Source organism: Suncus etruscus, chromosome 18 (genome assembly GCF_024139225.1).
Source record: "Suncus etruscus isolate mSunEtr1 chromosome 18, mSunEtr1.pri.cur, whole genome shotgun sequence".
NCBI classification, from domain to species: Eukaryota; Metazoa; Chordata; class Mammalia; order Eulipotyphla; family Soricidae; genus Suncus; species Suncus etruscus.
In genome coordinates, this window is record NC_064865.1 from 25686319 (window position 1) to 25710629 (window position 24311).

Sequence of the window (24311 nt, forward strand, 5' to 3'; positions counted from 1 at the left end):
CCTCTCATATTTTGGTGGGCCTATGCAAACAACAATTGCCACTCTAACACCGTTTTTACTGTGCTCCTTTGACTCTAATCCTTAAAACGCACCCACTTAAAACTTGGTTAACTTAAGCTAATATGCATGTACATGGAAATGTAAAAAATACTATGCCTCTAATGTTTAAGGAGTTACGTAAGTTTTATGGCTTTAGATTGCCTTGTGTGCTGTTAAGAAATATTATAATGTGCTACAATCTGGGGACTTGAGGGACAAAGTAATTGTACATGGATTCTGTTTTATTTATCTTAATGTTCTTTGGCTGAAAGTTCAAAGTTAAGATATCAGCAAGGGGACTTCTTCTGAGAATTATGTTATGGGTGATTGTCCTTCCACTGTAACTTTACCTTGTCCTCTTTCTTTGCATCTTTTGTTCTCATAATTCAAAATAAAAAAATTAAATAAATAAATAAATATCCTTTAAAAAAAAATCACTTCTGGCAGTACTCAGGGTTGCGGGAGATCAACCCTCAAAACCCAAATGGGCTGCATGCAAGGAAAATGCCCTCCCTGCTGTACTCTGCTCTGGCTCCCAACACAAATCATTTCCTTAGGAGATTTCTGCTTTTTTCTCTTTGCCCATACCCAGCCTGCTGGGGGCTTCCTCCCAGCTCTGTGCTCAGAGACCATATATGAGGTTGGAGATGTGAACCCAGTTCAGGCATCTGAGAAGCTAGCATCTCACCCACTATACAATCTCACTAGTCATTTTCTTCACCTATAATTATACTCAAGGTATAAGGGGACATGCAGGTCTTTCCACTGGGAATGTGAACAAGGCTTGGGGGATTTCCTGGACAAAGAAGAAAGGGACAGAGGGTATCCAAGAATGACTGTGATTTCCTCCTGGCTTTACCTTTTGGATGCTCCTTTCTGGGGGGCTGATCCACTACAAGTATCAGCAGATCAGGTCTCCTGAGAAGGAGCAAAGACAATGCCAGCAGCCAAAGAGGAATGAAAAGCCTGTTGCTCATAGCAACATCCGCCATCTTGGAAAATGGAGTCTCCAGCCTGGTCCAACCTTCATCTAACAGTAGCCCCAGTCTTGATTTTGTCCCCACAAAAGACTCTGAATCAGGACCAACCCTTCTAAGGTGCTCAGACACCTCACTTCTTAGGCTGGTTGAAATAACAAACACAGTTTGAAGTTGCTAGATGTGGGAGGGGAATTTGATGACAAGCTGGAGATAAGTGAGAGCCAGCCTTTATCTGGGTCTCTGTCGCCCTACTTGGCAAAGGTCCCAAGGCCCACGGCAAGACAATTCTCCAAGTTTCCACTTGCTCCAATATCCAAGGAAAATAACAACTCAAGAGAATTAAATGGCTTCACATGTATCCCATGCTTCCCAATGTGCTCAGCAGAACACTCACTGCATATTAGTACCCAGATATCTCACACATCTGCCCCCAACTAACCTGAATTCGCAACGCAGCTGCAAGAAGACTCACATCATCATCTGAGAAGAGACTGCTGAAGTTCACGCCTGGCATGCCAAAGCCAAGCTTCCCTGGAAGACAGGTGAAGGAGGAGAGTTTTTTTTTTAAATGCCCAGGGCCACTAGGGCCAGAGAGATAACCCAGTGACAGTGTGCTTGCCTTGCATGTGGCCAACCCAGGTTTAATTTCTGGTATCCCATATGGTCTACCTAGTACCACCAAGGTGATTCCTGCTTGCAAAGCCAGGAGTAACCCCCAGAGCAAGCTGAGTGTGGCCCACCAAAAAGCAAAAATAAGAAAATAATTAAAAAAAACCTGTAATCAGACCAGTCATTACCACATGTAACTCAGAAAAAAGAGGGAGCACATAGAAATATGATCTCAGCTTTCTCCAAGGAGGTTGTGAGGGGAGGTTCTAGCCTGCCAGGTAGGTGGGATGCAAATCCTGAGACCACTTCTTACGTGAAATGATGTATCTGGAACTCTCAATGTCAACTTTGAGGACATCTAGTGAGGGTTAAATGCAGCACAATAGATAGAAAGTGAATGTGACAATCTCGGTATTGAAACCATGTGAGAACATGGCCTGGAGAAAAGGTTCGAGAACTGACCATCTGCTTAGTGTACAGGAGGCCTGTGTTCAATCCCAGCACTGCATGGTCTCCCAGGTACCTTGGGAGCAAGCCCGGCCACTGCTAGATGTGGCTCCAAACCCCACATGGAGAAACAAACATGAAATAAAAATAAACAAATAAAATCAAAGACATGATACCACATAGTATAAGTGTTTCAGAAGGGGGCACAGAGCCTATCAGATAAACCTAGCCAATGTGTAATGTGTAAGACTGAGCTATCTGATTGCTTATATTATCCCTGTACAGGTCCAGGGAGACAGGGCATTGGTGGAAGCCCAAGCATGCAAGAGCCCTGGTTCAAACCCTGGCACGTGGTCCCAAGCACCATCAGAGCGGACCTCTGCAGGGTGGGGCCCAACAACAACAACAATCCTATATAAAATTGCTGGAACTATTGGGGCTGGAGAGATAGCACAGTAGTAGGGTATTTGCCTTGCATGTGGCTAACTCAGGTTCGGTTCCCGGCATCCCATATGGTCCCCCGAGCCTGCCAGGAGAGATTTCTGAGTGCAGAGCCAGGAGTACCCTCTGAATGCCACCAGATGTATCCCAAAACTGAAGCAAAATTGCTGAAATGAATTCCTAGGAAAACAAGGAAACCATAATTTTGGATGCAAATTTTGGGTTTTATCTGGTTTTCAAAATAGGTATATGTAAGAAGACTGTTGTTTTCTTTTCCATCTGCATACAGATGTTCACACAAAGCAAGTACAAATCTAGACTCCTTCTACACACACCTTGCCTTAGAATAAAACAAACAAGCATTTCTTTTTGTTTATTTGGTTTTTGGGTCACATTAGGCTATGTTCAGGGGTTACTCCTGGCTCTGCGCTCAGAAATTCCTCCTGGAAGGTGAGGGGGACCATATGGGATGCAGGAGATTGAATCCAGGTCAGTCCCGGGTCAGCTGTGTGCAAGGCAAATAAATGCCCTACCAATGTGCTATCTCTGGCCCCACAAACTAAGCATTTCTTTTTCTTTTTCTTTTTTTTTTGGTTTTTGAGTCACACCCGGCAGCGCTCAGGGGCTACTCCTGGCTCTACGCTCAGACATCACTCCTGGCAGGCTAGGGGAAACATATGGGTTGCCGGGATTCAAACCACTGTCCTTCTGCATGCAAGGCAAACGCCATACCTCCATGCCATCTCTCCGGCCCCCAAACTAAGCATTTCTAAGAACAAACTTTTAAATAATCCATTTTGCTGATTGTCCTTTGCAAAAAAGACTCATTCTGAAGTGTTCTGTGATGTTCTCTGGTCAAATGTATCAAAAGTTCTAGAAAATCACACCCTTCGACAACTGAATGGGAGGGTGCTTAGGATATGGTAAGAAAATAACACTCTGGTCATATAGTATTGTAATGGGATTAGTATTGAATTTCATTAGCACCATTGTAAATCTCAACAAAAGTGGGAGAAATATACAAAATAAAAAGATAGTTGTCTCAGGCCTGAGACAATAGCAATAGCTCAGCTGGTAAGCCTTGTATGAGGCAGACCCAGGTTTGATCCCCAGCATCCCATTAGTGAGTGATTCCTGAGTGCAGAGTCAGGAGTAATCCCTGAAAACAGCTGTGTGTATCTCCCTCCAAATATCATTCCTGAGAGCCAGGAGTAACCTCTGAACATATCCCAGTGTGGTCCCAAGACAAAAACAAAAGAAAAAAAAATTGTCTCCTATTCTAGCTCTAAGTAATGGAGAAAGAAGAAAAGACTACATTCTAGAAAATGGTTTCCATTTATATTATTCCTTATATATTGCTTATAATGCATGTTTCCAGAATAGAATCACAGGGGTGGAGCGATCATTCAGTGGGTAAGGTGGGTTTGATTTCCCAAGACTTCCAGGAGTAACCCCTGATCACCATTGAGTGTGGCCCAAAAACTAAAAGGAAAAAAAAAATTTGATGCCAGGAAGGCTAAGTGGTCTAAGGTGTGGCGTTCAGAACAGTATCACAAATGCCTACAGAAATAAAGACTATTTCAACTACAGTCATGCACAGAACTATACCTCTTATCAGACACTTTAGAACATGGCAAAAATCAACACAAATTTGAGACAAGACAAAGTACATAAATCTATTATATTACAAACTTTAGAAGAATCTTAGTGAACATTTTTTTCAAAGAAATGATATTTGAGTCTCAGTGATGTTTTTTAAATATTATTTTAATTTCTACCTGGTCTCATCTTTCTAATAAAATTAAATTAGCTGGCCTTTTAGTAAGGAACTAGTTCATTTTTTTAATAAGAAAACTTAAAATTTTAATTTTTTATTTTTATTAAATTAAAGAACGGTTTACAAAGCTATTTATAGTTGAGATTCAGGCATTTAATGTTTCCATACCAATCCCACCCCCAGTGTCAACTCCTATCACTTGTATTCCCATATTCTGTCATCCCCAGCCCTTGCCCACCAGGTTTGATAGGCAGATTACTAAATTCAGTGGTTGTGGCTTAGAGATCATGTTTTCAGTATCGTTGAGTCTGTGCTTTGCATGTACAATGATCTCTCAAATTTCCAATATAACCAAAGCCCAAACCCTGAATTCCCATTATTTCCCCTTTTCACCTTCTTCTTTTTGCCCTTAATTTCTTTCCTTCTCTGTCCTTCTCCTCCCTAGGCTCTGGAGCTCTTCTCAGACCTCCCTGGGAATTTGGCCAGAATGAAGGAAACAGAGATAAGGGTCAAGAGAGGAAAGGCAAATTCCTGGGTGCCCTCCATCTCTGCTAGAAATGGGCCAGCTTTGGTAAGATTTGGATGGAGGTTCCTTATTATCACCAATCTGCCACGTGAACCCAGAGACTATATGTTCAGATACTCTCTCCCCTCTAGAAATCACTACTAAAAGGTATATGAAGTTATGAAAATAGGAAAAATTCAAAATCATAAACTGGTATGGGTAAAACATCCCTGGACTCTGGTGCTCAGTGTTTAACTACATCAACCATCTCCATTAAAAATCAATCGCCTTTTAATGTAATTTATATGAAAATGCCCTAGCCTTCACTATAGCTTAAACATCTGTAGTCCATTATCAAGTGACAGTATATTGTTGGTTCTTAAAATAATACATCATAAGTAGCTACAGAGAAATCATGGGGCCAGAGAGATAGCATGGACGTAGGGCGTTTGCCTTGCATGCAAAAGGACGGTGGTTTGAATCCCAGCATCCCATATGGTCCCCTGAGCTTGCCAGGAGCAATTTCTGAGCATAGAGCCAGGAGCAATTCCTGAGTGCTGCTGGGTATGAACCTTTCCCCCAACTCAAAAAAAAAAGGTAAATCACTAAAATAGGAGTATCAAGAATTCTTTGGAAATCATTAAAATGGATGCAAAACATACAGAATTTCCAGGGGAAGAAAATGTCACAAAAACAAGCAACAATTTTGGTGGGTTTAAGAATGTTCAGGACATTAGCAAATGTCCTCCCAGTACACCCCCAAGTGCACAGGTAAATTATCCTATTACACTAGAATGTCTCTAAAGTTGCCTCCTCCAGTCTCTGACTCTCAACAGGCTGAAATCTTTTGAGGGGCTGATTCCAGAACAGACATAGTCTCTGTTAGGCAGAAGTCTGTAGGGGCCCTACAGGTAGTTTAGTGGGTAGGGTACTAATAGGTTAGATTCCTAACATGACATTAGGTGCTCAGAGCCTGCCAGTAGTGATTCCTGAGCAGAGTCAAGAATTAACTCCTAAACAACATCGGGTACCCCAAACAAACAAAAAGTCAGCAGGGCATGAGGGTGGTATCCCCACAACATAGGCAGGAGGCATAAAACAGGCACTGCATGGACGTAGTTCCCCTGGACAGCTTAAGTGATTGTTCAAGGCCACAAGGCTGGAAACAATACAGTGGTTAAGAGCTCCCCTCCACACAGCTTGTCTTTTTTTGGTCCCCTGCACCACATGGTCATTTGAACACTATTGGAAGTGAGAGTCCTGAGCACAGAGTCAGAAAGAGACTCAGACCTAGCAATTCTCCCAGAAGAAACAAAAAATCTCAAAGCCAAAGACACAGCTCAACAGACTAAGCACCGGACTGCCAGGATCGATCTCCAGCAAGTACCCAAGCGTCCTCCAAGAACCACTGGGGAGGACGCCTAGGGAATGAGCCGGGAGTAGGTCCTGAGCACTGCTGGTTGTTCCTGTCAACCCTCTCCAAGCCCCCCCTCCCCAATACTAATTTCCTTTCTCATTGGGCCAGATCAATTTGGGCTCACAATTCCATACTCTTTCTACAATGTTGTGGTTTATTTCAAAGACAGAAGAAACAAAATCCCATTAGCACAGGCTGTGGGATAGGGTCAGAACTCAGGCCTGGCTCTGCACTAAGTTTGAATCACGCTCATTGAAATCTTACTGAAATATTGATGTGAACTCTAATAGTGCTATCATTATCATTATTATGATTATTGTTGTTGTTATTTGGTTTTGGGCCACACCTGGCAATGCTCACGGGATACTTCTGGCTCTGTGCTCAGAAATTACTCCTGGCAGGTTCAGGGATCATATGGGATTGCTGGGGATTGAACCAGGGTCGGCCACATGCAAGGCAAATGCCCTATCTGCAATGCTATCACTCTAGTCCCTAATAGTGTTATTTTATATTGTCCCCAGTCCCAGATATAAGAGTGGCTCTTCTGAAACCCATTTGACAGTCAGGACATAAACTCAGACTCCTGGCACAAAATAGTTCTGCTCTGTTAACATCTCTTCCTTCTGGAAAAGTTTTGTTTCGTTTCTGGGAGATACCTAACTTGTCCCACCCAGGCTCAGTGCTGGGATGGGAGTGAGGTTCTCTCCCAAACTTGTGTTGAGGGTGGTTTGTGTGTGTGGTGTTAGGAAAGGGGGCTCTGGAGCCCGAGGCTCCTGCATACTAAGCAAACACCAGCACTTCAGTCTCAGAGAGAGAAGATAGGGGTCAAGGCATTTGTCCTGGGTACCTGGTACAGCAAATGGTTCCCTGAACACAACCAGGAGTCACTCCTGAGCAGAGTCAGAATAACCCCTGAGTATACCAGAAGCCCCCCTCATATACCCAGCATATGTTCTAATCCTTTAAACTATCTTCTTAGGGGGCTGGAGCCCCCTAGTACACTAGGGAGGGCATTTGCCCTGTTAAGCAGCCAACTCAGATTTAATTCCTGATCCCTGGCATCCCCTATGGTCCACCAAGACCACCAGGAGTAGTTCCTAGTACAGAGCCAGAGTAGTAACCTTTGAGGACCACCAGATATGGCCCCCAAACAAAACAAAACAAAAAACAATAACAAACAAAACAAACTTGAAAAGATATAGAAAAAACACACCAAAAGAAAAACACACCCCCCAAAAAACTATTTTCTTGGCTCCTGAAAGATATATAATATTTAAGAATAGGGGTGAAGGTATAGCAGGTAGGTTTACGTCTTAACACAGCTGGCCTGGGTTTAATCCCTCGCACCCCAGATGATTCCATAAGCCCCCCAGGAGTAATTCATGAATGCAAAGCCAGGAGTAAGCCCAAAAAGCCCTGAGCATCGTGGGGCGTGGCCCCTAAATGAAAGATAAAAAAGAATTCCCCTTAAAACAGCAAACAGGCACAGGATCTGTTTTTAATCTCAATGTCAATCTCCTGCCACAGCCCAGAGAACAATCCAGCAAATCCTGGGATGTTTTCTGAGCCCTACTCCAGGGGAGTGGCCTCATGACCTGCCTCTGCCTAAGGACACAGTCATCAATCTCCAAGTCCCATCTGTTTCTACAACGGGGGCCAGGGGGAACCCCGTTAGGATGAGCATCACAATTTCATTATGAAGTACTGCCTTCACCGAGCCACAAGATTATTAAAAATTCTTTTGCTCTGAAGTTTCCATAAAATCACTCTTTCTTTTTGATAATGATTGAAATTGTGCAAGTGGCAAGATTACATATACCACAGGGCCCATCATGGGCGTGGGATGGAAGCTGACTAAATGGATTACGGTAATCAATGCACAAAGACAGTGGCTGGAGGGCAGCAGGGGTTTCAGCAGGCACAGACTTTCTAATTAACAATGGCACCAAGACACAGCACTGAGAAATACGGTTCAGAGCTGAAAGCACATTTTCTCGTTCTTAGGGAGGGGATAGTACAGCAGGGAGGGCGCTTGTCTTTTATGTGGCTGGGTTCATTCCTGACATCCCATAAGGTTCCCAGAGCATGGCCAGGAATGATTCCTGAGTGCAGAGCCAGAAAGAGCTCTGAGCACTGCTGGGTATGACACGAAAAGACAAAAACCCAAATGTTTTCTTATTCTTAGGATTCCTTCCTTCCTTCTTCTTTCTTATTTTTGTTTGTTTGTTTGTTTTTGGAGGTGGCCACACCCAGGGGTCCACAGGACTTAGTCCTGGCTCTAAGGTCAGAGATTACTTCTGGAGCCGGAACAATAGTACAGTGGTAGGGTGTTTGTCTTTCACAGGGCAGATCCAGGACGGCCGTCGGTTCTATTCCCCTCTCCGCCACCCTCCCCCCACATCCCATATGGTCCCCCAAGCCAGGAGTGATTTCTGAGCACAAAGCCAGGAGTAACCCCGGAGTGTCACCAGGTGTAGCTGAAAAACATAAATAAATAAATAAATAAATAAATAAATAAATAAATAAATAAATAAATAAATAAAAGACTGTTGTGAACTTGAATTTCCTGGGGCCGAAGAGATAGCACAGTGGTAGGGCATTTGCCTTGCAAGCGGCAGACCCAGGACCAACCACGATGGTTCCAATCCTGGCATCCCATATGGTCCCCAGTGCCTGCCAGGAACAACTTCTGTGCAGAAAGCCAGAAGTAACCCCTGAGCACTGCTGGGTGTGGGGCCCCCCAAAACACACACACACCCCTGCAAACAAACAAACAAACAAAAATTACTTCTGGCAGGCTCAGGGAACTATATGAGTGTTAGGGATAGAACCCTGGTTGGATGTATGCAAAACTAACACCCCACCTGCTGTTCTATTTCTCCAGCCCCTCTTAGGATTTTCTTAACACTTTCATTTTTCCGGTTTCTGGGAAGGTAATCAAATATGTCATATATGAAATATATGATCTTAATAGCTGTTTATGGTTTCACTTGGCTAACAAAAGGCTATTAGTTAAGGGGAGGGGGTCAAACCTTACAGACTAGCATTCAAAGGCAGGAAGGGTTGGCACCCATAATCAGAGTTGGTCAAGGACCAATCTTACATGAATATCAAATCATTGGGTCTGGGAAATAGGGTAGAGGTTTAGGCGCTTGCTTTGCAAGTAGCTGATCCAGGTTTGATTACTGGCATCACCTCTGGTTCCCCATGCACCAAAGCCAGGAGAAAACCCTGAGCACTTTTTTTATTTCAGAAGGAATAAAAAGGAAGGGAGCAAAACTGAATAATTGTGTTGTTTACTTGAAACTAAATTGCAACTAACTTCAAGCTACCGTCAGTCAGAAATGAATGCTGAGTATATACTGATTCAAGACAGTTTCTCCTAAGTACATACGACAGTTTCTCCTAAGTACATAGTTTGTCAAGTACTCATATTACTGAAGAAAACTCATATAAATGGACTACACATATAAAAAACAAACTACCAGTAATCTCTCTGCATAAAAACCACTAAATAAAGACATAAAACAATCTTTGTGTCCACTTAACACATTGAAATCTAATTTCTAGTTTTAGAATGCTTAAAAAAGGGGGGAAGTTCTTAAACAGAAACTATTCAAAAGGAACATTTTATTTCTTTTTTTTTTTTTTTTTTTTTTTTTTGGTTTTTGGGCCACACCCAGCGGTGCTCAGGGGTTACTCCTGGCTGTCTGCTCAGAAATAGCTCCTGGCAGGCACGGGGGACCATATGGGACACCGGGATTCGAACCAACCACCTTTGGTCCTGGATCGGCTGCTTGCAAGGCAAACGCCGCTGTGCTATCTCTCCGGGCCAAAGTCACTTTTCATATAACTTTTCATATAACTATTACTCTGCCCCCCCTCCCCCCAAACCACACAATTCTTTAATCTACAGGCACTCCGGTAGGAGTGCACCAAAGTTGTCCAAATATTTTATTTCTTAAAAAAAAAGTCACTTTGGAGTAAGTTTTGAGCACTGATAGCCCTGGCCTAAAATAAAGCAAAAATGTAGGTTCTATAGTGATACAATCGTTAGAGCAGTTGCCTTGCTTGTGGTTAATCTGGATTCGATCCCTGGCAACACATATGGTCTCCTGAGCTCACAAGGAGTGATCCCTGGGCGCAGAGCCAGGAGAAATTTCTAAGTACTGCCAGGTGTAGCCTCCAACAAACCAAAGTCACTTTTCATATAACTATTACTCTGCCCCCCCTCCCCCCAAACCACACAATTCTTTAATCTACAGGCACTCCGGTAGGAGTGCACCAAAGTTGTCCAAATATACATAAACCTTAGAAAAAAAGAACAGGAAGGCTAGAGAGATAGCATGAAGGTAGGGCGTTTGCCTTGCATCCAGAGGATGGTAGTTCGAATCCCAGCATCTCATAGGGTCCCCTGAGCCTGCCAGGAGCGATTTCTGAGCAGAGAGCTTGGAGTAACCCCTGAGAGCTGCTGGGTGTGATCCAAAAAAAAAAAAAAAAAGAAAGAAAAAGAAAACAAGAATAGGAACTGGAAAGATGAGAGTGAATAGGGAGTGGCTTTTCATAGTCTGACCCAGATTCAACCCCTGATATAACACATGGTCTCCCAAAAGCTACTAGGAGTTATCCCTGAGCACAGATTGAGGAGTAAGTCTTAAACACTACTCAAAAAAGACAAAAAATCCTAAGGGAAAAATAAAGTTTGTTCAGAGCAAAATAGGGTGCTTGCGTTACATGTGGCTGATCTGGGTTTGACCTTTGGGATCCCATATGTTCCCCCGAGTCTACAAGAGTGATCCCTGAATGCAGAGCCAAGCAAGAGTAAGCTCTGAGAACTGCCAGGTGTGGCCCAAAAACAAAAATAAAAAACAAGAACAGTAACAAGAACAAAACAACTATGCAGTAACTATTATAGCAAAATAATATTAAAAAGAACATATTGTCTAAAAGAGAAAAAAGAAAATATTGTCATAATTGACTTTTTAATCTAAATTAAAGGAGAGCAAAACTGCCTTATCTACTATTTATGATCAGACCCTGGCTTTCACAGACAAAAGGAAATTCATACTCGAAGTCATATATTTCAAAGAAGATATTTAGCACATACTTCTCTTCCCTAAAAAAAAAAAAAAAACATTAATCCTACTGACATTATATTGTACCGCTAATTGCTTCATTCATCGCTGTGCTCAGCATTTTAGAGTTAAACATGAGATTTCTGGAAAATTGCCTTGTAAACTACAGGCCACACCATCCCCTTCATTCCCAAAGGATGCAAATCTCTTCAGTCAAATCTGTAAAAAGTCAGTCTGATATATGGAGGAAGGCCCTACATTTCTCTTCTGGGGCAGCAGTCTAACAAATCTTAAATCTCACAGATTTTCTTCTCTATTCTGTTCCAAAATAATTAGATTCTATGCTTTTAAAAAAAAAGTGGAAACATGTAAAATAGTACCTCAAGTGACTACATTAGAAGTTACGGGTCCAATTAGATGTGAAATTATCATAAACTCAACAAACAAAATAAACAACAGAACGATCAACTGGCAACATCTTAGCAGACGTTCATTCAATGACATAATGACTTCATTGGAAGATATGACAATTTTCACAAATTTCCTTTTAATGAAGTTTTTAAAAAAACATAATTCCATTCTATTCCATTATATCAAGCAATGTTTGTAACTTCCAAGGAGAGGTTGGAAAAACTAGTGACAAGGGTAGAGGCAATGTTACATTTGTGCTGGGACAGGTGATAGAATACTGAACGCCAGAAATAACTATATCATGAGCAACTCTGTAAACCATAGTGTCTAATGTAAAATAATTAATAAAAATAGAGGTATTGGTTCAGGAGCTGGAAAGATTGTATAATGGACGGGATGCTTGCTTTGCACATGGCTGACCCAGAATTCGATTTCTGGCATCTTTATGGTCCTCCAAAGCACCATCAAAAGTGATCAGTGAGGGCCCGGAGAGATAGCACAGCAGCGTTCGCCTTGCAAGCAGCCGATCCAGGACCAAAGGTGGTTGGTTCGAATCCCGGTGTCCCATATGGTCCCCTGTGCCTGCCAGGAGCTATTTCTGAGCAGACGGCCAGGAGTAACCCCTGAGCACTGCCGGGTGTGACCCAAAAACTAAAAAAAAAAAAGTGATCAGTGAGCATAAAATCAAAAGTAATCCTTGAGTACTGCTGGTTATAGCCCAAAACCCAAAAGAAAAATAAAATAAAATACTAAATCAAAAAGTACCACCAACCACCAGAAGTTACTGATCCAGAAACCTAAAATATATGTTTAACAGTGGGAAATGATTATCATCACTTGCTATTCTATATTATTTGCAAGATGTGGCCGCCCGGGGACACTGGTGTGGGAGACTAAATATGCCAGAAGGGATGCTGTAACCTGCGAGAAGGAAGTGGCCAGCAGGGGATGCTGTGACACAGGAAGAAGAGGAAGCAGCCGAAACATTGGGCACTTTTTCTTATAGGACAGTGGGTTCAAAAGCCTGTGGGAACCTGAAAGGGCTCTATGGGCTCTATGTCTGGGTTGGCTGGCAAACAGCCAATGTTGTGGGTATGTAATGTCTTCCCCTCTGAAAATACATATCAGAGCAATCTGACATCTTCATCACTCTTACCTGACAAGAAGTCATGAGAACAGTTCAGAACAATGGTTCCTGGTTGGATCCAATTAGGAGGAACCTCTTCAGGCTTGGCGGAGCCTAAGACCACAATGTCAGCTTCCTGAAGCTAGAAGGAAAAACAATAGCATTTTCAACATTACCCAAAGACATGGCTACTGACCAATGTCAAATGACTTCAAGGAGCTGCAGTTCCACCAGCCCCACATCACTTATCAGCAATGGCACCTCCTTTCTTTTTTGTTTTTGTTTTTGGGCCACATCCGGCGGTGCTCAGGAGTTACTCCTGGCTGTCTGCTCAGAAATAGCTCCTGGCAGGCACGCGGGGGGGGGGGGGGGCCGCATATGGGACACCAGGATTCGAACCAACCACCTTTGGTCCTGGATCAGCTGCTTGCAAGGCAAACGCCGCTGTGCTATCTCTCCGGGCCCACCACCTCCTTTCTAAGCCAGACAGGAGGACAAGACCAGTGCATCTCAAAAATTCTAAAACCTGGGGCCAAAGCACTGCCAGGAGTGATGGGTGTAAGACCTGAACAAGATATCGTATCAGTCAGCCAAAGAGATGAAGTCAGATTGGGGGATCATGTGGGATGCAATAGATCAAACTTGAGTGGACTACGTATAAGGCAAGCAGCCTACTTGCTGTATTATCTTTCCAGCCCAATATTTTTTTAAACTTTATTTTTATTCATTGATTAATCAGTTGTTTGTTGGGCCACACCCAGTGGTGCACTGGGGTTACTCATGGCTCTGCACTCAGAAATTGCCCACAACAGGTTGGGGAACCATATGGGATGCCGGAATCAAACAGGGTCCCTCCCGGGTTGGCTGCACACACGCAAAGCAAATGCCCTAACACTGTGCTATCTCTCCGGGCCCCCAAAATATATATATTTTTTATTTCCAGGCTAGTAAAATTTTAAACAGCAGGTGTGATGCATGCAGACAACTCTGTTGGATTCCCAGCACCCCTTAGGTCCTACAAGCATCTCCAGGGTTCACTCCAGAGTATAGTCAGAAAGAGCCCCCTCCTCAGTACTGTGGGCTCCAAGCCAAGATTAAAATCTCAAGTTACTTCAATAAGAAGCCAAAATGCTGGAGGATTATAACCCCCAGCTTTCCACCAGTAGCTAGAAAGGAAAGAACTGTGGCTAGAAGAAGAGAATGGAAGGTGTGTTGAGGTGTGCAAAGCACAGCTTAGGCAGCAGTTGAGAGGGAAATGAGTGAGTTGTAAATGAAGTCGTGTGTTTGGGGGGGACATTAAAATGCAGCCTAGGAGGTTTCAAAGAAAAAGTACATACAGCACTTGCCTTGCATGCAGAACCACATTTAAGCCCTTACATCCTATATGGTACCCTGAGCAATGCCAGGAGTGATCCCTGAATACAGATCTACAGTAAGCCTGGGCACAGTTGGGTGTCATGCACATGTATGCACGCGCACGCGCACACACACACACAGGGTACAGTTGAGTGTCATGCACACGTGCGCGTGCGCACGCACACACACACACACACACACACACACACACACACGCACATACACAGAGTGATCCCTGAGCTTAGAGATAGGAATAAACCCTGAGCACAGCTGGGTGTGACTCTAAAATTGCTGCTTTTCTGTTTTCTTTGCATGTAGCTGACCCAGGTTCAATCCCAGGTATCCCATATGGTTTGAGGCCACAGAAGTAACCCCTGAACACTTCCGGGTGGGGCCTCCAAACTGAAAAACAAACGAAAAACTCCAAAATGCTACTGAGTGGACTTTTCACTCTCTGGGAAAGATTGCAACAACACCCAAACCTTCCCTTCTACCCAGCTCTTCCTATTGCATCAGGAGCTGGGACCCCTCTGGAAGTGGGGCTCCAAAGGGGCTAGAACCACTGCTGCTCTCACACTGGGTCAGGGAAGCAAAAAAGGCCTCAGATACCTCTCAGCTGGGATCTCCCAAGAGGAACTCATTAGAGCTGAAGGACATCCAGGAAACCCAAGAGGCAGCCAAGCCTTGGAGACATGTGTCATGTGCCCTGTATCATGTGCTCATGGTGGATCCATTCTGGAAATGCTATGGGACTGCTCCAGGCATCTAGGACACTTACCTGAGCATCACTGGGTATGGCCCACCCCCCTCCCCCAGGCTGGAAATCAATGTGCCTACATTTAGCAGAGCACATCCCTCATAGTTTATCAGCTGGGCCATACAAACAGTGAGAAGAGAATAAACAGAGGGAGCTGGGGCCAGAGAGACAGGACAATGGGTAAAGCACCTGCCTGGCACACACCTGACCCAGCTTCAAATCCTGGCATCCCATAAGGCTTAAAAGCCCAACAAGGAGTGGATCACTGAGCACACAGAGCACACAGAGCATGCACACACACACACACACACACACACACACACACACACACACACACACACACACACACACACACACACCCCCAATCTGCAAATAGCCTGGATGCGACAAGCAAGGTGGCGGACGAAGAGCTCCGAGGAGCAGCTGATCCTAGGACTATCCTTCCTGGAGGCTCCATCTTTCAGGACAGAATAAGGGCTGGCTGCATGAAATCCTACAAACCCCACAGCAGACAGGGAGCATTATGGACCAGGCTGACTCTGCTTTCCCCTTCCAAAAGAGCCAGCAAAGCTTGAAACTTGGCCTCACCACAAAACACAGCTCAGCCAGCCCAGGGTAGAGGAAAAACCCCTTCAAAAGACACCCCCCACCCCCATTCCAGGGCTAAGAGCAGCAGAGTGGCTGGCGACAGGCAGGTGCTGGAGCAATGCCCTTGAGGGTAGCTGAGAGACCAAGAAGGATTCTTCAAGTCACTCTTTTTTTTGTTTGTTTGTTTGTTTTTTTGTTTTGTTTTGGTTTTTGGGCCACACCCAGTAACGCTCAGGGGTTACTTCTGGCTATGCGCTCAGAAGTTGCTCCTGGCTTGGGGGACCATATGGGACACCGGGGGATCGAACCTCGGTCCGTCCAAGGCTAGCGCAGGCAAGGCAGGCACCTTACCTTTAGCGCCACCGCCCGGCCCCTCAAGTCACTCTTAAGAGGGAACAAGTTCGATTCCCGGCAGCCCACATGGTCCCCTGAGCATGCTAGGAGAGAGTCCTGCATCAAAGTCAGGAGTTAACTAATCCCAGTGTCCCATATGGTCCCCTGTGCCTGCCAGGAGCTATTTCTGAGCAGACAGCCAGGAATAACCCCTGAGCACCGCCAGGTGTGGCCAAAAAAAACCCCCAAAAAAACAAAAAAACAAAACTAACACCTAAGCATGGCCGGGTGTGACCTCTAAGCCCAAACTGCCACCCACACAAGCAAAAAGAGGGGAGACAAGGGTTTGAGAGATAGCATGGAGGTAGGATGTTTGCCTTGCATGCAGAAGGACAGTGGTTCAAATTCCAACATCCCGTATGGTCCCCCCAGCCTACCAGGAGCTATTTCTGAGCGTAGAGCCAGGAGTAACCCCTGAGCGCTGCTAGGTGTGACCCAAAATCCAAAAAAAAAGAGGGGAGACAGCCCATTTGCCCAGAGGGGACTGGCCAAGTTATAAAGACTATCCTAACTTTGTTTCTTTTTTATTTGGAGTGGGGGAGGCATACCCAGCAGTGCTCTGAGGTTTCTCCTGGCTCTGTTTTCAGGGGTCATTCCCCTTGAATTCATTCCCAAATGACTAGAGACAGTCATTTTTAAAACAGGCCCCCACAAGAGCTGCCGAGAGAGTATAGCTGAGATTCCTGCCACACTGCACAAGGATCAAATCCGGAGAGGCTCCATTGTACAAAGCATGTTCAGGGAACTCTCTCACAGGCCCAATTTTCATTTGTGCCCACAAACACTGACCACAGGCACATGGCTTCACGTTGTAAACATGAAGCCTCAGCCAAACAGAAATGCCCAAATCACTGAGTGTGATGTGATGCATGAAGCAGGGCAAACCTGCCCCTTTCCGCAGCTGTGAGTCTTTGCAAGGCCAGAGACCAGCAGTTTCGGTAGGAGGCTTCTCCCCATCTGCACACGAAGTGATCTCACAAAAAGAAGTCTGTCCTTTCAGGAACTGGCAGTTTCTCCCCACTCATCACGCTTCCTCCCCCTCATGCTTCCATCTGAATTGAGGAAAGCCAATGACTGGGCTTTGAAGTGAAGCCTTGGGGCTGGAGTGATAGCACAGTGGTGGGGCGTTTGCCTTACATGCAGCTGACCTGGGAGGAGCCGGTTCAATTTTAGGCATCCCATATGGTCCCCCAGCCTGGCAGGGTCAATTTCTGAGTACAGAGCCTGGAGTAGCCCCTAAGCACACTGGGTGTGCCCCGCCCCCATCCAAAAGTGAAGCCCTTTCTTGGAATCATTGCATGAATCAAAGCACTCCACGCCAAAGGGACACACAGGGATTGGACTAAGGCATTGCTCGTCCACACTCTCCTTCCAAAGGATAATAAAGGAACTTCTTGGTACCTCAGTGCCTGAATTCACTTCTTACTTCGTCCTTCAAGGGATGAGAAGAGATTCAAAGACACAGCTGCAAGCAAAATGACCAAATCCTTTTCTTCTCTCTTTATTTTTTGTTTTTTGGGTCACACCCGGCGTGCTCAGGGGTTACTCCTGGCTCCATGCTCAGAAATTGCTCCTGGCAGGCACGGGGGACCATATGGGACATGGGGATTCGAACTGATGACCTTCTGCATGAAAGGCAAATGCCTTACCTTCCATGCTATCTCTCTGGCCCCCCAAATCCTTTTCTTTCTTTCTTGCCTTTTTGTTTGTTTTGGGGCACCACACCCCATGGTGCTCAGGGCTTACTCCTGCCTCTGAGTTCAGAAATCACTTCTGGTAGGCCCAGGGGACCAATATGAGATACTGAGGATTTTACCTGGGTCAGCTGAGTCCAAGGCAAACACCCTACCCACTGTGCTATCATTTCAACCCCCATGAACCCCTCTTTTCTGTTTTTTTTTTTTTTTTTTTTTTTTTTTTTTTCTGGGGGATTGCAAACAATATTGTGCTGGAAATGACTCCTGGCTCCTGAGCTAATGATGCTCAGGAGACCACATAGTGCCAGGAAAGCCCCTGGATTTCTCACACATAAGCTTTGCATGTAGGTTACTGGGGGGTTCAATTGGAAATGCAGCTTCTAGCGCTGCTGGCCCTGGATGGGAGCCATGCTTGCCTTGCACGCAGCCAACACTGGTTCAGTCCTTGCCACCCACAGGGTACCTGAGCACAGAGAATAAAGCCGGGAAGAGAGCCCCACTCCAAAGCAGCACCGGTAGCCCCAAAAGCAAACTACTACTTGAAAAGGCCCTGCAGGGCTCACTGGGAACTGTGCACAGTCTGTTCTGCTAACCCCGCAATATGATCCCTCAGCTGGGCAGACAGTCGTGAAGTGGGTCTGTGAAGTCTGGGTGGGGCTGGATGCTCGGGCTTGGGGGTGCTCATATTCTGTGGGCCATCGTCTTCCAAGCAGCTGGCCCGTCCTGGTGCTGCACAGCGGAGAGGGGCAACCTCTATGACCATGTTCCTTCAGCAGGCTGGGAGCAGACGCTCCAGGCTTCCAAGGGGTCTCCACACCTGCTGGTTTATTCTATGTGGGCCCTGGGATGGGATCAGGCCCACAGCTGTTTAAGAAAAGGGCCGATGCCTCTTCACACTTCCAAACCGCAGCCAGCCCGAAGTTAGATGGGTGTAAATGAGCACCCAGTTTTGTGCTAAGTTCACTTTGAATTCACTCTGAGCATAATGTCTATTCCCTTCTTACTTCCCTCTTTCCCTTCCTCTTTTTACCTCCATTCCCGCCTTCCTTTTCGCCTTTCAACCTTCCCTCCTTCCCTCTCTGTCTCTCTTGTTTTTGGGTCACACCTAGTCATGCTCAGGGATTACTCCTGGCTTTGTACTCAGGAATCATCGAGGTGCCAGATGCCAAGGCTCAGCTTCGTGCAAGGCAAGCCCCCAACCCGCTGTCCTAATGCCCTAGCCTCATTTTTCTACTTTTTATTTTTATTTTTTTTGTTTTTGTTTTTGGTTTTGGCCCACACCCAGTGACGATCAGGGCTATGTGCTCAGAAGTCGCTCCTGGCTTGGGGGACCATATGGGACGCCAAGGAATTGAACCGTGGTCCATCCTTGGTCAGCTGCGTGCAAGGCAAACCCCCTACCGCTTACATCACCCTTCCGGCCCCTCCATTTTTCTACATTTTTAACCTACAGTGATTGGGGGCCGGAACGATAGTACAGTGGTAGGGCGTTTGCCTTGCATGTGGCCAACACAGCACAGACCCTGGTTCGAATTCCGGCATCCCATATGGTCCCCCAAGCCTGCCAGGAGAGACTTCTGAATGCAGAGCCAGGAGTAATTCCTGAATGCCATAGAGTATGACCGCCTGCCCCCTAAAACAAAACAAAAACCAAAAAAACCTACATGGACTGAATGCAAGGCCAAGAAGAGTTTAAAGGGGCCGGGCGGTGGCGCTAAAGGTAAGGTGCCTGCCTTGCCTGCGCTAGCCTTGGACGGACCGCGGTTCGATCCCCCGGTGTCCCATATGGTCCCCCAAGCCAGGAGCATCTTCTGAGCACATAGCCAGGAGTAACCCCTGAGCGTTACCGGGTGTGGCCCAAAAACCAAAAAAAAAAAAAAAAAAAAAGAAGAGTTTAAAGTTCCAGCATGGGGGATGGAGAGATAGCACACTAGTGGTGCATTGACCTTGCATGTGGTCGGGAGGGACCCAGTTTGATTCCCTGGCATCCCATATGGTTTTTCAGCCTGCCACAGGCGATTTCTGAGTGCAGAGCCAGGAGTGGCCCCTGAGCAATACTGGGTGTGGCCCAAAGACTAATTAATCAATCAAGTTTAAAAAAATAAAGTTCCAGCATGAAAACTTCTCATGGAACCTTCTCCAGAATAGACCATGTCTTAAGACCACAGACGTAAGGATCATTAGAAGCACCCTATCAGATCACTATGCAACAAAGGTCAAAATTGACTGCAAGAAGAAGCAATGGAGAAAAACTAATACCTGGAGATTAAACAACATGCTGCTCAACAACTGGATCAAAGAGCAACTCAAGGAAGAAATAAAAAGATAAAAAAAAAAAAAAAGAAATAAAAAGATTTTTGAGACAAAAGATAATGAAGAGACGACTTGTCAAACTTTGTGGGAACAGCAGAAGCAGTAATTAGGGGGAAACTTAGAGCAATACAGGCCTATGTCAAGAAAGAGGAAAATGATAAAATCAACAGTTTAAAGGATCATCTCAAGAAATAACAGCAGCAAAGAAATCCAACCACAACCAGAAGGCAAGAAATAGTAAAAAACCAGAGCAGAAATAAACAACATAGAAACTAAGAAAACAATACAAAAAATCAATGAGTCCAGGAGTTGGTTTTTCGAAAAAATAAACAAGATATACAAACCACTGGCAAAACTCACCAAAAAAGAGGGGAAAACCCCAAATCAGTAGGATCAGAAATGAAAGGGGAGAGATTACAACAGAACCCCAAGAAATACAACATATCATGAGATTATATTATGAACAACTATACTCAGTTAGGCTAGAGAACCCAGTAGAAATCGACAGATTCCTGAAAAACTACCATCTTCTGAGACTGGAAAAGGAAGACCTAGAAAGCCTAAACAGACCAATCACTTCAGAGGAAATTGAAGATGTAATTAAGAAACTCCCTAAGAACAAAAGCCCAGGCCAGATGGATTTACAGGTGAATTCTATCAAACATTCCAAGAAGACTTACTACCACTTTTCCACAGGCTCTTCCAAACCATCGAAAAAACAGGAATCCTCCCCAACTCCTTTTATGAGGCTAATATCACACTCATTCCCAAAGAAGGCAAAGACACCACCAAAAAAGAAAACTACAGACCAATCTCACTAATGAACATAGATGCAAAGATACTCAACAAAATCTTAGCAAACCGAATCCAACACTTCATCAAAAAGATCATACATCACGATCAAGTGGGATTCATACCAGGTTGGTTCAACATATGCAAATCAATAAACATGATACATCACATCAACAACAAGAAAGACAAAAACCACATGATCATATCAATCGATGCAGAGAAGGCGTTTGACAAAATCCAACACCCTTTCATGTTGAAGACACTCAGCAAAATAGGGTTAGAAGGAACCTTCCTCAAGATAGTTACAGCTATCTATGAAAAGCCCACAGCCAACATTATCCTTAATGGTGAAAAACTAGAAGTATTTCCACTAAGGTCAGGAACTAGGCAAGGCTGTCCATCTCTCCACTTCTATTCAATATAATCTTAGAAGTCCTTGCAATAGCAATCCACAAGAGAAGGGAATCAAAGGAATCCAAATTGGGAAAGAGGAACTCAAAACTATCTCTTTTTGCAGACGATATGATGATATACATCGAAAACCCTAAAGAGTCCACAGTAAAACTCCTAGAAACAATTAACCATTACAGCAAAGTGGCTGGATACAAAGTCAATACACAAAAGAGTAGCATTTCTCTATACAAATAACGAAGCAGAGGAGAGAGAGATTAAAAATATAATTCCATTTAAAATAGTATCAAAAAATATCAAGTACCTAGGAATCAACCTTACAAGGGAAGTGAAGGACCTATATCAGGGAAATTTCAAAACACTTCAGAAAGAAATTGAAGAGGATCTAAGGAAATGGAAGAACATCCCATGCTCATGGGTAGGTAGAATCAACATAATCAAAATGACTATTTTACCTAAACTTCTATACAGATTCAATGCAATCCCCATCCAAATCCAGGCATTATTCTTTCAAGACTTAGAACAATCAATCATAAAATTCATCTGGAACCACAAAAGACCCAGGATAGCCAAACAGATACTGAAAAACAAGAAGCTGGGTGGTATCTCTTTACCTAAACTGAAGCTATACTATAAAGCCATAGTAATCAAAACAGCATGGTACTGGAACAAAAACAGAGCCTCAGACCAGTGGGTTAGAACAGAATTTCCAAACATAAATCCCCAGATATACAGTCAACTAATATTTGACAATAGAGCCAAAAACTTGAAATGGAACAAAGAAAGTCTCTTTAACAAATGGTATTGGTACAACTGGAAAACCATCTGTAAGAAACTGAAAATTGACCCATACCTCACTCCTTATACAAAAGTCAACTCAAAATGGATTAAAGACCTTGAAATTAGATCAGAATCTATAAAGTTTATTGAGGATAAAATAGGCAGAACACTCGAAGACATATATATTAAAAAAGTCTTCGAGGATGGAACACCAATGGCAAGGATTTTAGCATCAAACATAAACAAATGGGATTACATCAAACTAAGAAGCTTCTGCATGGCGAAGGAAACCCAACTTAAAACAAGAAGACAGCTAACTGAATGGGAAAAAATTTTCGCACTCAACACATCAGATAAAGGGCTGATAACCAGAATATACAAAGCACTCAGAAAGCTGTGTCCCCCAAAACCAAATAAAGCCATAGAAAAATGGGGAGATGAAATGAATAGACACTTCTCCGAGGAGGACCGAAAGATGGCCAGCAAACACATGAAAACATGCTCACCTTCACTCACCATTAGGGAAATCCAAATCAAGACAACAATGAGGTACCACCATACACCAGTGAGGATGGCTCACATCAAAAATAATGGGAACAATCTGTGTTGGCGGGGATTCGGTATGAAAGGCACTCTCATCCACTGCTGGTGGGAATGCCCCCTAGTCCAACACCTATGGAGAACAGTCTGTAGAGTGCTCAAGGAACTCAGAATTGAGCTGCCATTTGACCCAGCAATTGCTCTCGTAGGTATCTACCCCCAAGTCGGAAGGACATTCATCCCAAAGTATGTGTGCACCCCACTATTTATCGCAGCACTCAGTATAATAGCCAAGTCTTGGAACCAACCTCGATGTCCAACAACAGATGAGTGGGTCATTAAGATGTGGTGTCTATACACAATGGAATACTACATGGCAGTCAGAAATGATACAATCACAGACTTTGCAGCAACGTGGATGGACCTAGAGCATATTATGTTAAACGAAGCAAGCCAGAAGACAAAAGATAAACACAGAATGATAGCACTATTCTGAAGTATCTAGAATATACACCAGATATACAACCAATACCCCACAATTAAATAACAGGGGGTAACAGGATAGAAATCTCAAACACTGTAATAATCACCATATACTGGGGAGTAGAACCCAAAACAAAGGGAAAAGAAACAACACAAAGCCTGATTACACATTATATCATAAAGAAACCAGCAACAGCAGAAACAGCAGCATAGAGAGAACAGGTATGTAATTATTGTTTTACTACAAAGGCCCATAATAAATTAACTAGGGATCTTATACAGGATTACAGGTAAAGATTAAGACGGAAAATTACTGAGTCCAATGGAAACATCTCAAAACATTATGTTTGAATGCCTTAACCTTACCACATGTAAAATAACCTCTCAGTTCTTCTGTCCATAGGGGTTCCTGGATACAAAGGGTGAATATCCTACGGTGGTACCTCGGTGCTCAGTCACACGAGGCACCATACTCTGCTTGAACCATGAAAATGGCCGGATAAAACTCTTTAACATACCCTTTATCCCTAGATTATGCCTTCTTTTAGGACCTGAAGCACATGACCAACCAGATCACCGAAGCAACAACCGTGACTTACAGAGTTTTACCACAGGGCCTAAGCATAGAACACGTTCAACCAAACTAACATGCACTTGCTCTTATACCCTCCCTTCTCATTACTTCATATTTTTGTTGTTGTTGTTGACTGTTGGTTTTTTTATTTTGTTTTTCCTACTCTCTCTTCTTGTCTCCACCTTCTCCTCCTCACTATCATCAATTCATCTATGTCAAATAAAAATCACATGGTTATTCCCTCTATAGGAAAGGAAAGCTGACATATAGGGCGCTCTGGACAATACTGCAAAGGGTAAACACCTATATAGATAGAGCTCACTAACACAGCAGTCAGTACTCGAGACACGAAACATATACATATCCAAAAGAGAAGGTCTAACAAAAGAGAGCCTGCTTAGAAGAAAGTAGGAATGTTCCTCAGTGTCAGGATTCTCCAGGGAGCCAAATTACTTAGTCTCCCACCAAATGGGATTCACCCAACATGGAGGCAAAGTGATTTATTCCATCATTAAAAAATCTTTGAAAAGATGTCTTTGTTTTTCCTGAGGACAGATAAACTGCAAAGTATGCTGACAGCTGTGAAAACATTCGATTGCCAGTGAAGGCCCTTTTCTCCTCCTCACTTCAGCTGTCTGCTCGGGACGGGCTTTTTCTTGCCCCTGCCAGGCCTCTGAATAACCTAGTTTACATTGCTGGGCTCCGAAGCACTCAGTGGCCCCAGCATTGTCTTGAAAAGGCTGCCACCTAGTGGTACCCTCCGGGAAAACACACCAGTTTGGGCCACACCCAGCTAGCTC

At 44.2% G+C, this 24311-nt stretch overlaps 1 protein-coding gene across 1 annotated transcript in view; it reads right to left on the reverse strand.

Annotated features, from left to right (window-relative positions):
* The window catches only part of MTHFD1L (methylenetetrahydrofolate dehydrogenase (NADP+ dependent) 1 like), a 641585-nt gene that overhangs the window by 604141 nt on the left and 13133 nt on the right, over positions 1-24311 (reverse strand). Inside the window, exons 7-8 of the mRNA XM_049765366.1 lie at positions 12858-12969; positions 1459-1550 (exon numbers count right to left, since the gene is read on the reverse strand). Coding sequence (XP_049621323.1) covers positions 1459-1550; positions 12858-12969 — 204 coding nt within the window. The remainder of the gene's footprint in view (positions 1-1458; positions 1551-12857; positions 12970-24311) is intronic.